An 11,940-nucleotide genomic window follows, 5' to 3' on the forward strand; every position below is an offset into this window, starting at 1 on the left:
ACATGATAGAAAGTGAGGACCAATTCAATACTGTCCTTTGACCTCCACAAACACATGCAACTACACACACATACACACACACAAACACACTCACTCACACACACAAATAATTAATTAACTAAAATGTGATAAAATTTAACAGAATTTATGGAAATAAAAGAATAATAGGAAAAATAACCCTGGTAAGAAAGTTTGAAAACCAAGAATCTTGACCAAGCACACCTGCCAGAAGATCAGGCAAGATGACCATGGACCTTCTTCACTCTCTGTTCACTCAGACCCAATTCTCAGCATCGCCCTTAGCTGTGCAACAGGACACCAGATGCAGCCTCCCTTCCCCCATGTCCATGCATCCTTTGGATCCCACAGGCAATCACCTCCTGCCTCCCTTCCAATCCTTGTGACTCTATACCAGTCTCCAACTTGGGCCGAAACCCCTTAGTAACCACAAGCATGCTGGCCAGATGAGCAGGTAGGCTTTCTGTGGACACACTCCACTCTCTCTGTTTCATTCTAATTCTCAGGGTTGCCCCTAGCACTGCAACAGACCCCATCTCCCCCAAATGCTTCTTCACCTATCTTCCAACACCAGCATTCCATGAACACACCAGGAAGAGCAGCCCAGTAAAACAGACAACATTCTCTCTCTGAAAATCCAGAGAGGAAGCAGAAACCAAAGAGCATTAAAACCACCCAATAAAAACAAATCCCAGAAGATATTTTCAACAAAATTATAGAAGAAAATTCTCCTAAAGTAAGAGATGGCTATAAAGAACATCAAATAGATGGGACTAGAAGCAAAACTCTCCTTGTCACATATTAACCATAACATTAAAAGTGTAGAAAAAAAAGAAAGAATATTTTAAAATGCAAAGTAAAAAGGTCAAGTAACACATAAAAGCAGACCGGAATTAATGAGGATTAAGCATCTTCCCTAGGGACCTCCTAATTGTTTAGCTTCTTTTTTTGTTTGATTGTTTGTTTAGCTTCTTTAGGACATTAAATAACTTAGTGTAAGAACTTGTAAAAGCCTTTTAGATTTTATTCTGTAACCATATAGTCATCTCAATATTTATATTTACATATTTATTAAAACAGTTTTATTATTTATAGGTTTTTATTTAAATAATATATCTTTTATTCTTATACCATATTATTATTTTATACCATGAAACTTCATGACAAATAATTATTTTTTATTCTTAGAACGTTTATTATCATTGGTCTAGGGGAGGGACAAAAGGGGAGAAGCAGGAGGGAGGGTGGGATTGGGAGGAGACTAGGGAGGGGCACACAGCCAGGATACAAGTTGAATAAATTCTTATAAATGATAATAGTAAAAAAAAATTAAAGAATATTTATCAAATTTAATATCATGACATAGTATAGCCCTTCAGAGGGGAAAGCCCAGTCCACAAGAACTGAAACCTAATCCTTAGAGGCCCAAAGTCTAGAACCAGACTGGACCTTGCCAAGCTTGCCCTGGGCAAGGACACAAAACTAACTTTATCTTTGTCCTTTATTTTTTTATTTTTATTATTAGTTACATTTTATTAACTCTGTACCCCAGCTGTATCCCACTCCCTCATTCCCTTCCAATCCCACCCTCCCTCCCTCATCTCCTCCCTGCCCCTTTCCAAGTCCACTGATTGGAGAGGACCTCCTCCCTTTCATCTGACCCTGGTTTATCAGGTATCTTCAGGACTGGCTGCAAAGTCCTCCTCTGTGGCCTATCAGGATTGCACCTCCCTTGGGGGATACAGAGGTCAAAGAGTCTTCCATTGAGTTCCTGTCAGAAATAGTCCCTGTTCTCCTCATTAGGGAAAAACAATTGGTTACTGAGCTATCACTGGCTACATCCAAGCAGAGGTTGTAGGTTATATCCATACATGGTCCTTGGTGGAGTATCAGTCTCAGAAAAGACCCCTGTGTCCAGTTATATTTGGTCCTTGTGGAGCTCCTATCCTCTCCATGTCATACTACTCCCCCTTATTTTATAGGATTCCCTGCATTCTGTCCAAGGTTTGATTATGAGTCTTGGTATCTGCTTTGATACACTGCTAGGTAGAGTCTTTCAGAGGCCCTCTGTGGTAGGCTCCTGTCCTGTTACTTATTTTCTCCTATGTCCAATGACCATCCCATTTGACTTTTTATTTGAGGATTGATCATCTTACCCTGGGTCTTCTTTCTTGTTTATTTTCTTTAGGTATATAGATTTCATTATGTTTGTCATAATGGTCTATGTAAGCGAGTATATAACATGTTTGTCTTTCTCCTTCTGGGATACCTCACTCAGAATGATCTTTTCTAAATCCCACCATTTGCCTACAAATCTCATGATTTCCTTGTTTTTTATTGCTGAGTAGTATTCCATTGTATAAAATTACCACAATTTCTGTATCCATTCCTCCGATGATGGACGTCGGCATTTCCAGGTTCTGGCTATTACAGATAAAGCTGCTTCAAACATGATTGAGAAAATGTCCTTGTTGTGTACTTGAGCAAATTTTGGGTATATGCCTAGGAGTGGTATAGCTGGGTCTTAAGGAAGCACTATTCCTAATTGTCTGAGAATGTGACAGATTGATTTCCAAAGTGGTTGTACCAGTTTACCTTCCCACAAGCAAAGGAAGAGGGTTCTCCTTTCTCCACAACCTCTCCAGCATGTGTTGTCATTTGAGTTTTTTATTTTAGCCATTTTGAGGATTGTAAGGTGAAATCTCAGGGTCGATTTGATTTGCATCTCTCTGATGGCTAAGGATTTTGAGCATTTCTTTAAGTGTTTCTCTGTCATTCTATATTCCTCTACAGAGAATTCTCTGTTTAGCTCCATACTACATTTTTTAAATGGATTACTTGATTTGTTGCTGTTTAACTTCTTGAGTTCTTCATATATACTGGATATTAGACCTATGTCAGATATGGGATTGGTGAAGATCCTTCCCAGTGTGTAGGCTGTCATTGCCAAGCCTGCCATGGACAAGGACAAAAAGCTAACATTCTCTCTTTGTCCTTTCATCAGGACCTCTGAAAAAGGCTTTAATCAGTGTGCCTCTCAACACCATGATTAAAAGAACTTCAACTGATATCCATCTACCATTGACAAACCAAGCAATATGTACCCACTGGTGCAGTAGTGAAATGGCTGTATTGGAGAAGTCAACAACATCATATTGGAGTTTAAACATGCTCTGCAGGAGAGATTTAATTCTTGGTCCTTGCAACCCACAGAAAGCAAGACAGTAACCAGCATCCCCCATGCTCTTCAATAGCTCCTGAATCCATGTTACTACCATGAGTCCTGGACTTGAATTTTCCTCATGCTGGAATAATCAAGTCATATATTCCAAATAAGCCCCTTTCTTCCCACATTGATTTTGGTCATGACCATTATCAGAGTGATACAAAAGCTAATACAGTATATAAGGATAAATTAATTATTTCATATGTAAAAATTAAATTTTGCTGAAATATATATCATATACATATATATCCATGCACATGCACAACATACACTTGAGCACATATATATTGCATATGTGTAAAAATAAAAGTCAGAAATCAAGGTAAGATTCTTATGTATCTACCTTTTTTCACTCAATGAAAATAGAGTGAAATAGTCTTTACTAATCTTACTGGGCAACAAGGTTCTGGAATCCTCAGGTCTCTCTGCCTTCCCAGCTGTGGGATTACAAGCTTTCACCACCATAGTTGACATCTGATGTGACTGATGGGGATCAGGACTTAGTTCTTCAACCTTGCACAGCAAGGACTTTACCAATGGCCTATTTCTACAGGCCTGGCTTATGTTTTTTGTTACTGTTTTTTAGAATGTCTGTTCTATGCTTCTCTGTGGATATAAGGATATCACCAGTGATCTGTTTCCACAGAAGTGACTTAAAAGTTTTTTTTTTAATTTTTTATTCCTGTTGTATGCTTTTCTATGGATATATATATATATATATATATATATATATTAAAATGCTTCCTGTGTTAGCTATTTTCTGATGCTGTGATAAAACACCATGATCAAAAGCAACTTAAAGAAGAGTTTATTTTGGCTTAAAGTTCCAGAGGACTAGATATTCATATTGCAAGGAAGGCATGGTAGTAAGGGACATGAGCAGGAAGCTGAGAGGGCACATCTCAACTTCTAAGAGCACACAGGAAGGAAAACATGAACTGGAGGTGAGGTGAGGCCATACTCAAATCCCAACAACAGTGTCGTACTATCCCCATCAAATTTCTACATATTCAAAGTTCCATACTGCCCTCCCATCAGCACCACTAACTTGAGGACCAGGCATTCAAATACATGAATATAGGGGAAAATTTCTTATCCATTCATGCCACTATATCTCTGTAATATTTTTCAAGTTATTCTCAAAACTATTAAGCTCCAAGAAATGTTTATGTTAAGTTTTGTGTCTAAAAAAACAAACTAATTGCATAAATCTTCCAAGTATTGTGACTTAGGAGACAACTTGAGTGTCTCAGCTCTAGGTTCAGGAGACAAGATGATGTAGAAGACTAGATACTCCTGACTCTGAATCGAGCCCAAGGGAATGATTCTTTAATCTATGATGTCATATTAACCCCACATTAGCTTTGGGTCTAGATGATAGAAAGATCCTGCTTTATTCTCAGTAAAGTAGGATGGGTGTGAATTACCAGCATTCATCTGTAGTTCATGCTCTTCCCTATCAGGTTTAGAGTGCCTGATGACATTCATAGATTTGGATTAAAGGCCACTTACTAGGTGTAAATTCCCCCTAGATTCTGTGCAAGGTCATCTCCTTTTACTTTTTTACAAAACCCAAATAGTTTCTTTTATTGAACAGAATCATAATGAGAAATGTATTGTGGTTTGATTAGTTTTGAGTGGTCAAAGTGTTCTTGAAGCAATGTCACATAGGGCACCCACAGAGCACTCCCCCATGAGCCTCTTCAGAAAGACTAGGAGGTGCAGAGTCAACACAGTGGCACATAAAATCCTTTTAGATGTGTTTGAATTACTCTAGGAACTTTCTACTGACCTCATTTCCCAGAGACTTCCCCGCTTTTCAGGATGTTTTCACCAATTTGTTTGAAAAGTGTGCTGTTTTGCATTTCCCTAATGGCTAATGATGTTGAGCATTTCTTTAATTGTTTCTCTGCCATTCGATATTCTTCTACAGAGAATCAAAAGGACACTGAGATTTCACCTTACACCCATCAGAATGGCAAAGAACTCAACTTGACAACTTGAAAAACTCAAGTGACAACACATACTGAAGTGGTTGTGGAGAAAGGGGAACCCTCCTCCACTGCTGGTGGGAATGTAAACTTGTACAACCACTCTGGAAAGCAATCTGGCACTTTCTCAGACAACTAGGAATAGTGCTTCCTCAAGATCCAGCCATACCAATCCTAGGCATATATCCAAAAGAGGCTCAAGTACACAATAAGGACATTTGAACAACCATGTTTGTAGCAGCTTTATTTATAACAGCCAAAAGCTAGAAACAGCCCAGATAGATGCCCCTCAACTGAAGAATGGATACAGAAATTGTGGTACATCTACACAATGGAGTATTACTCTGCAATGAAAAATAAGGAAATCATGAAATTTGCAGGTAAATGGTGGGACCTGGAAAGGATCATCCTGAGTAAGCTGTCCCAGAAGCAGAAAGACACACATGGTATATACTCACTCATACACATATATAACATAAGATAAACCTAGTAAAATCTGTATATCTAAAGAAACTAATCAAGAGAAAGGACCCCGACTAAAATGCTCAATCCCCATCCTGAAAGGCAAAGAGGAAGGACATCAAAGGAGGAAGAAAACAAAAACAGGCTGTGAACCTGCCACAGAGGGCCTCTGAAAGGCTCTGCACTGCAGACTATCAAAGCAGATGTGGATACTTATGGCCAACTGTTGGGCAGAGTGCATGGAATCTTATGTAAGAAGTGGGAAATAGTAAGAGCTGGAGAGGACAGGAACCCCACAAGGAGAGCAACAGAACCAGAAAATTTGAAGACAGGGGTCTTCCCAGAGACTCATACTCCAAACAAGTACCAAGCATGGAGATAACCTAGAACCCCTGCACAGATGTAGCCCATGGCAGTTTAGTGTCCAAGTGTCCAAGTGGGTTTGATAGTAATGGGAAGAGGGACTGGCTCTGACATAATCTGATTGGCCTGCTCTTTGATCATCTCCCTCTGAGGCAGGAGCAGCCTTACCAGGCCACAGAAGATGACAATGCAGCCACTCCTAATGAGATCTGATAGACTAGGATCAGAAGGAAGGAGAGGAGGACCTTTCCTATCAGTGGACATAGGGAGGGGCATGCGTGAAGAAGGGGGAGGGAGGGTGGGACCGAGAGGAGAAATGGGAGGGCCTTATGGGGAGATAAAAAGTGAATAAAGTGTAATTTATAAAATTAAAAAAAAAAGAAAACTGTGTTGTTTGGGACTTCTGTTGTTCAGTTACTACAAAAACATCATAAAACTGCTGCCAGGCTGGCCCATAGTATTGGTGGAAACTGGATTCTCTTTTGCAGGAATCAGTGGCTCAATATTTGGTTCCAGAACAAACTATCTCTTTTATGCTCTTGAGGTGAGTTTTGTGTCTTTGTGTCAATAAGGAGTGCATTTCAGATTCTGATTTGTGAAAACAAAGCCAAAGCTTGACTGGAAGTTGAGTACCAGAGATGGTAACCAGGGAAGAGAAAGCAACTCCCAGTAAGGGCACAGAAGGACATTTTCTCACACTGGGAGTAGCCTCAGGAAGTTGAATCCAGAAAAGAGAGAGGCCCACCTAATCATCCTCTTCCCTAGACAACCTGTGACACTGAAGGATGCAGAGAGACAGAGTGAAGAGTAACTGCTTTTCAGCAAGCCAACATTACCAGAGGAGACTAGGAGACATGTAAATAACATTATTCAAGAGTTTCTCACAAAATTGAGTGATTTGCTAATTTAACTTAATAATAAGAGGAAATAATTGGTCAGTTGGAAATGAGTCCCACAGAAATAACATGAGGACTCTTTTGTCTGGTTCCAATTTACTATTTATTAATTTTTATATTAATTACAATTTATTCATTTTGTATCTCAGCTGTAGCCCCTTCCCTCATTCCCTCCCAATCCCACCCTCCCTTCCTCATCTCCTCCCATTCTCCCCTCTAAGTAAACTAACTGAAAGGGGTGGACCTCCTCTTATTCCATCTAACCCTAGCTTATCAGGTCTCATCAGGACTGGCTGCATTGTCCTCCTCTGTGGGCTGGCCAGGTTGTTTCCTCCTCAGCTGGAGGTGCTCAAAGAGCCAGCCACTGAGTTCATGACAGAGACAGTCCCTGTTCCCCTTACTACTGCACCCACTTGGATACTAAGCTGCATGGGCTACATCTGAAGAGAGATTCTAGGTTATCTAGGTTTTATCCATGAATGGTTCTTGCTGGAGTATCAGTCTCAGAAAAGACATCTGTGCCCAGATAGGTTGGTTCCGTTGCTTCCCTTGTGGAGCTCCTGTCCTCCCCACGTATTACTATCTCTCCCTTCTTGGATAAAATTCCCTGTACTTTGCCGAAAGTTTGGTTATGAGTCTGAGCATCTGCTTTGATACAATGCTGGGTGGAGTCTTTCAGAGGCTCTCTGTGGTAGGCTACCTTACTGTTTACTGTTTTCTCCTTCTTCCAATGGCCATTCCCTATGTCTTTCTCAGAGAAGATTAATCATCTTACACAGGATCCTCTTCCTTGCTTAGCAATTTTAGGTGTACAGATTTTTTAATTAATTTTTTCAATTTTTTATATTAATTAGAATTTATTTAATTTGTATCCCAGCTGTATCCCCCCTCTCTCATTCCTTCCCAATCCTACCCTCCATGCCTCATCACCTTCCTGCCCCTCTCTAAGTCCACTGATGGGGGAGGTCCTCTTCCCCTTCCATCTGAAATTAGCTTATAAGTTCTCATCAGGACTGGCTGCAATGTCCACCTCTGTGGCCTAGCAAGGCTGCTCCTCCCTCAGGGGTGGGGAGATCAAAGAGTCAGCCACTGAGTTCATGCCAGAGACTATCCATGTTCCTCTTACTAGGAAACCCACTTGGATACTGAGCTACCATGGGCTCCATCCAAGAAGGGGTTCTAGATTATATCCATGTATGGTCCTTGGTTGGAGAATCAGTCTCAGAAAAGACCCCTGTGCCCAGACATATTTGGTCCTTGTGGAGTTCCTTCCCTCTCCAGGTCTCTCTAACTCCCTCTTCTCTCATATGTTTCCATGAAATCTGTCCAAAGTTTGGCCATGAGTCTCAGCATCTGCTTTGATACACTGCTAGGTAGAGTCTTTCAGAGGCTCTCTATGGTAGGCTCCTGTCCTGTTTCTTGTTTCTCCTACTTCCAATGCCCAACCTAGTTGTCTTTCTAAGTAAGGATTGATCAACTTACCCCGGGTCCTTCTTCTTCTTTAGCTTCTTTAGATGTACAGATTTCAGTATGTTTATCCTATTTTAGAGGTCCAGTATCAACTTATAAGTGAATATACACCATTTGTGTCATTCTGCTTCTGGACTACTTCATGCAGCGTGATCTTTTCTAGATCCCACCATTTGCCAGCAAATTTCATGATTTCCTTGTTTTTAATTGCTGAGTAGTACTCCATTGTATAAATGTACCACAGTTTCTGTATCCATTCCTAAGGGAAATCTGGGTTGTTTCCAGGTTCTGGCTATTACGAATACAGCTGCTACAAACAGAATTGAACAAATGTCCTTGTGTATACTTGAGTGTCATTTGGATATATGCCTAGGAGTGGTATAGCTGGACCTTGAGAAAGTACTCTTCCTAATTGTCGGAGAAAGTGTCAGATTCATTTCCAAAGTGGTTGTACTTGTTTACATTCCCACCAGCAGTGGAGGAGGACGGTTCCCCTTTCTCCACAACCTCCCCAGCATGTGTTGTGACTTGAGTGTTTGATCTTAGCCATTCTGGTGAAATCTCAAGGTTGTTTTTGATTTGCATCTCTCTGATGGCTAAGGATGTTGAGCATTTCTTTAAGTGTTTCTCTGCCATTCTATATTCCTCTACAGATAATTCTCTGTTTAGTTCTGTACTCCATTTTTTAATTTGGTTACTTAATTTGATGTTTTTTATAGTTCTTTAGTTCTTTATATATTCTGGATATTAGCCCTATGTCAGATGTAGTCAAGGTGAAGATCCTTTCAGTATGCAGACTGTTCTTTTGTTCTGATGACCGTGTCCTTTGCTTTATAGGTTTTCAGTTTCACGAGGTCCCATTTATGGACTGTCAGTCATAGAACCTGTGTTGTTTGTGTTCCATTCAAGAAGTTATTTCCTGTGCCAATGAGTTCTAGGCTTTTCCCACATTTCTTCTAACCAATTTAATATGTCTACAATTATGTTGAGGTCTTTGATCCACTTGGCAAACATAAGTCTTAACAGATCTTGAAAGAAAAATTCTCCATGTCATGTGGCATAGCAAGAAAACCAGAAGAGCTAAAACAAATCTGTAAGATGAAAGACCCTTTGGAGGTATCACTATTTCTGATCTCAAGCTGTAATATAGACCAACGAAACAAAAACTGCAAGGCACTGATAGAGAAAAACAATAGTGTATCAATGTAATCAAATAGAAGACCCAGAAATAAACCTACACACTTATGTGCACCTGATTTTGGACAAAGATGCCAAAACCATACAATGGAAAACAGCGTCTACAACAAATGGTGATTGTCTAACTGAATATCTACATATAGAAAAATGCAAATAAATTCACACTTATCACCCTGCACAAAACTGAAGCCCAAGGGGATCGAAGTCCTCAACATAACACCAGATACACTAAGCCTGTTAGAAAAAAAATATTGCAAAACAACAGAACCAAAACGTCTGAGCCCAGGGGTCTTTTCTGAAACTGGAATTCAAACAAAGTACCATGCATGGAGATAACCTAAAATCCCAGCACAGAAGTACCCCATGGGAGCTCAATCTACAAGTGGGTGCCATAGTAATGGGAACAGGGGCTGATTCTGACATGAACTCAGTGGCTGGCTTTTTGATCACCTCCCACTGAGGTGATAAGGCCTCAGAATAAGACGATGCAGCCAGTCCTGATAATATCTGATAGGCTTCGGTCAGATGGAAGGGGAGGAGGTCCATCCCTATCAGTGGGCAGAGCGAGGGAAGAGGAAGGGAGAGTAGGATTTGGAGGAGATGAGTGAGGGGGACATAGCTGAGACACAAAGTGAAATAATTGTAATAAATAAAAATCAGATGCATAAATGTTGATAATACAAACCAGGTCTTTCATATTTTACAGCCATCTATTATTGCAGTAATAAACTGTTTATTATAAGAAAAAAAAAACAATTTAGGGAATCAAGAGCTGGTTCTTTGAGAAAATCAACAAGCTAGACAAATCCTTAGCCAAACTAACTAAAAGGCAGAGAGAAACTATCCAAATCAGCAAAATAAAAGATTAAATTGACACATAATTGCAGACACTGAAGAAATTCAAATAATCATTAGGTCAAAAGCCTATAATAGACCACACAATTTGAAATCAAAATGAAATGGACAATTTTCTTGAGAGAGTTCCTTTACCAAAGATTGGGGATTCTTAATCTAAAGTAATAAACTCATGATGATGTACACTTTGTAAATGATTTGAAATTCTATCCTATTTTTATACAAATATATCATAGCCTGAAAGCATAACAAAAAGATATTGAAAGCCACCACGACCCTGTACACTTCTCTGATGCTTCTAGCATGTAGTATATGCTCTTAGTGCTACAACAAAACTTGTAAATCTCTTAACTTAGCTTCTCTTTTTAATCTATAAACACCAGTGTTGACAAATCTATGGAAGAACGGAGGCTGTATCGTAATTATTAATCAGTCATGCATAACAAATCCCAGGCAGAAAGAGGAAGTGTGCAGGCCCAGGGCTGTGTGTGGTGCAGGCAGCTGATGAGACATTCAAGGAGGTTTGTGTTGGAGGATGAAGCACTGTGGGTGGATAGCTGTAACTCTGCAGACAGTAATAAACTGTCAGGTCTTCAGCCTGCACACTGCTGATGCTGAGAATGTAATCTGTCCCAGATCCACTGCCGGTAAAGCGATCAGGGACCCCAGAGGGGCGATTGGATGCATAGGAGATTAGCAGTTTAGGAGGCTGCCCTGATTTCTGTAGGTACCAATGTACTTCATTACTCACACTCTGACTGGCCTTGCAGCCTAGAGTGATCCTGTCTCCTACAGATGTGGACATGAATTCTGGAGACTGGGTCATCACAATGTTCCCCTCAGCACCTGCAACCAGAAATAGAGAATAAGTATTCACATACACACACAAAGAATTCCTCATACAAATGTTGGGATCTAAAATGCCTTTTGTAATGGCATTGCCTGAATACCATTGGATTCCTATAGAAAATAGCTGTTTCTCTACAAATGAATTAATTTGATGATATTCTAATACTCTTTAATGATTCACCAGACATACCGAGGAGCAGTAATACAAAGACCTGGTGTGACTCCATCATGGTGCCCCAGGATCTCTGATGCTTTTCAGTTCTCACTACAAGGGCCTTGTTTATAAATTATGGCCAGCTGTGCTGGCTTGTAGGAAACTATGCAAAGTATTCAATCAAATGAGAACATAAATAGCCAGGGTACTGGGTTGTGAGAGAATACAGGTTAAAGCTACAGCCAAAAGTATTATCAAAATGATTAACCAATCACTAGGGGAAAAAGTCAACATAGAAGCTCAAGGACCAACTTAGAGCTCTCAATCTGCAAATATCAAGATACACTCATGACAGGCTTCTATTAAAAATCAAAAACATTTAAAGCAAATAAATTTAATAGAAATAATACTAGGAAAACTTTGATTATAATCATGAGGATACAATATCATAATAAACAG

General features: G+C 39.8%; 1 gene segment (V, D, J or C); it reads right to left on the reverse strand.

Moving 5' to 3' along the window:
• Positions 1 to 10,892: 10,892 nt before the first annotated feature.
• Positions 10,893 to 11,567, reverse strand: LOC110563406 (immunoglobulin kappa variable 4-1-like). The segment is given in 2 exon segments: positions 10,893 to 11,324; positions 11,518 to 11,567. Coding segments are annotated over 2 exon segments (453 nt in total).
• Between the last annotated feature and the right edge of the window lie 373 nt (positions 11,568 to 11,940).

The sequence above is a fragment of the Meriones unguiculatus genome, chromosome 5, assembly GCF_030254825.1.
Source record: "Meriones unguiculatus strain TT.TT164.6M chromosome 5, Bangor_MerUng_6.1, whole genome shotgun sequence".
Taxonomy (NCBI): domain Eukaryota; kingdom Metazoa; phylum Chordata; class Mammalia; order Rodentia; family Muridae; genus Meriones; species Meriones unguiculatus.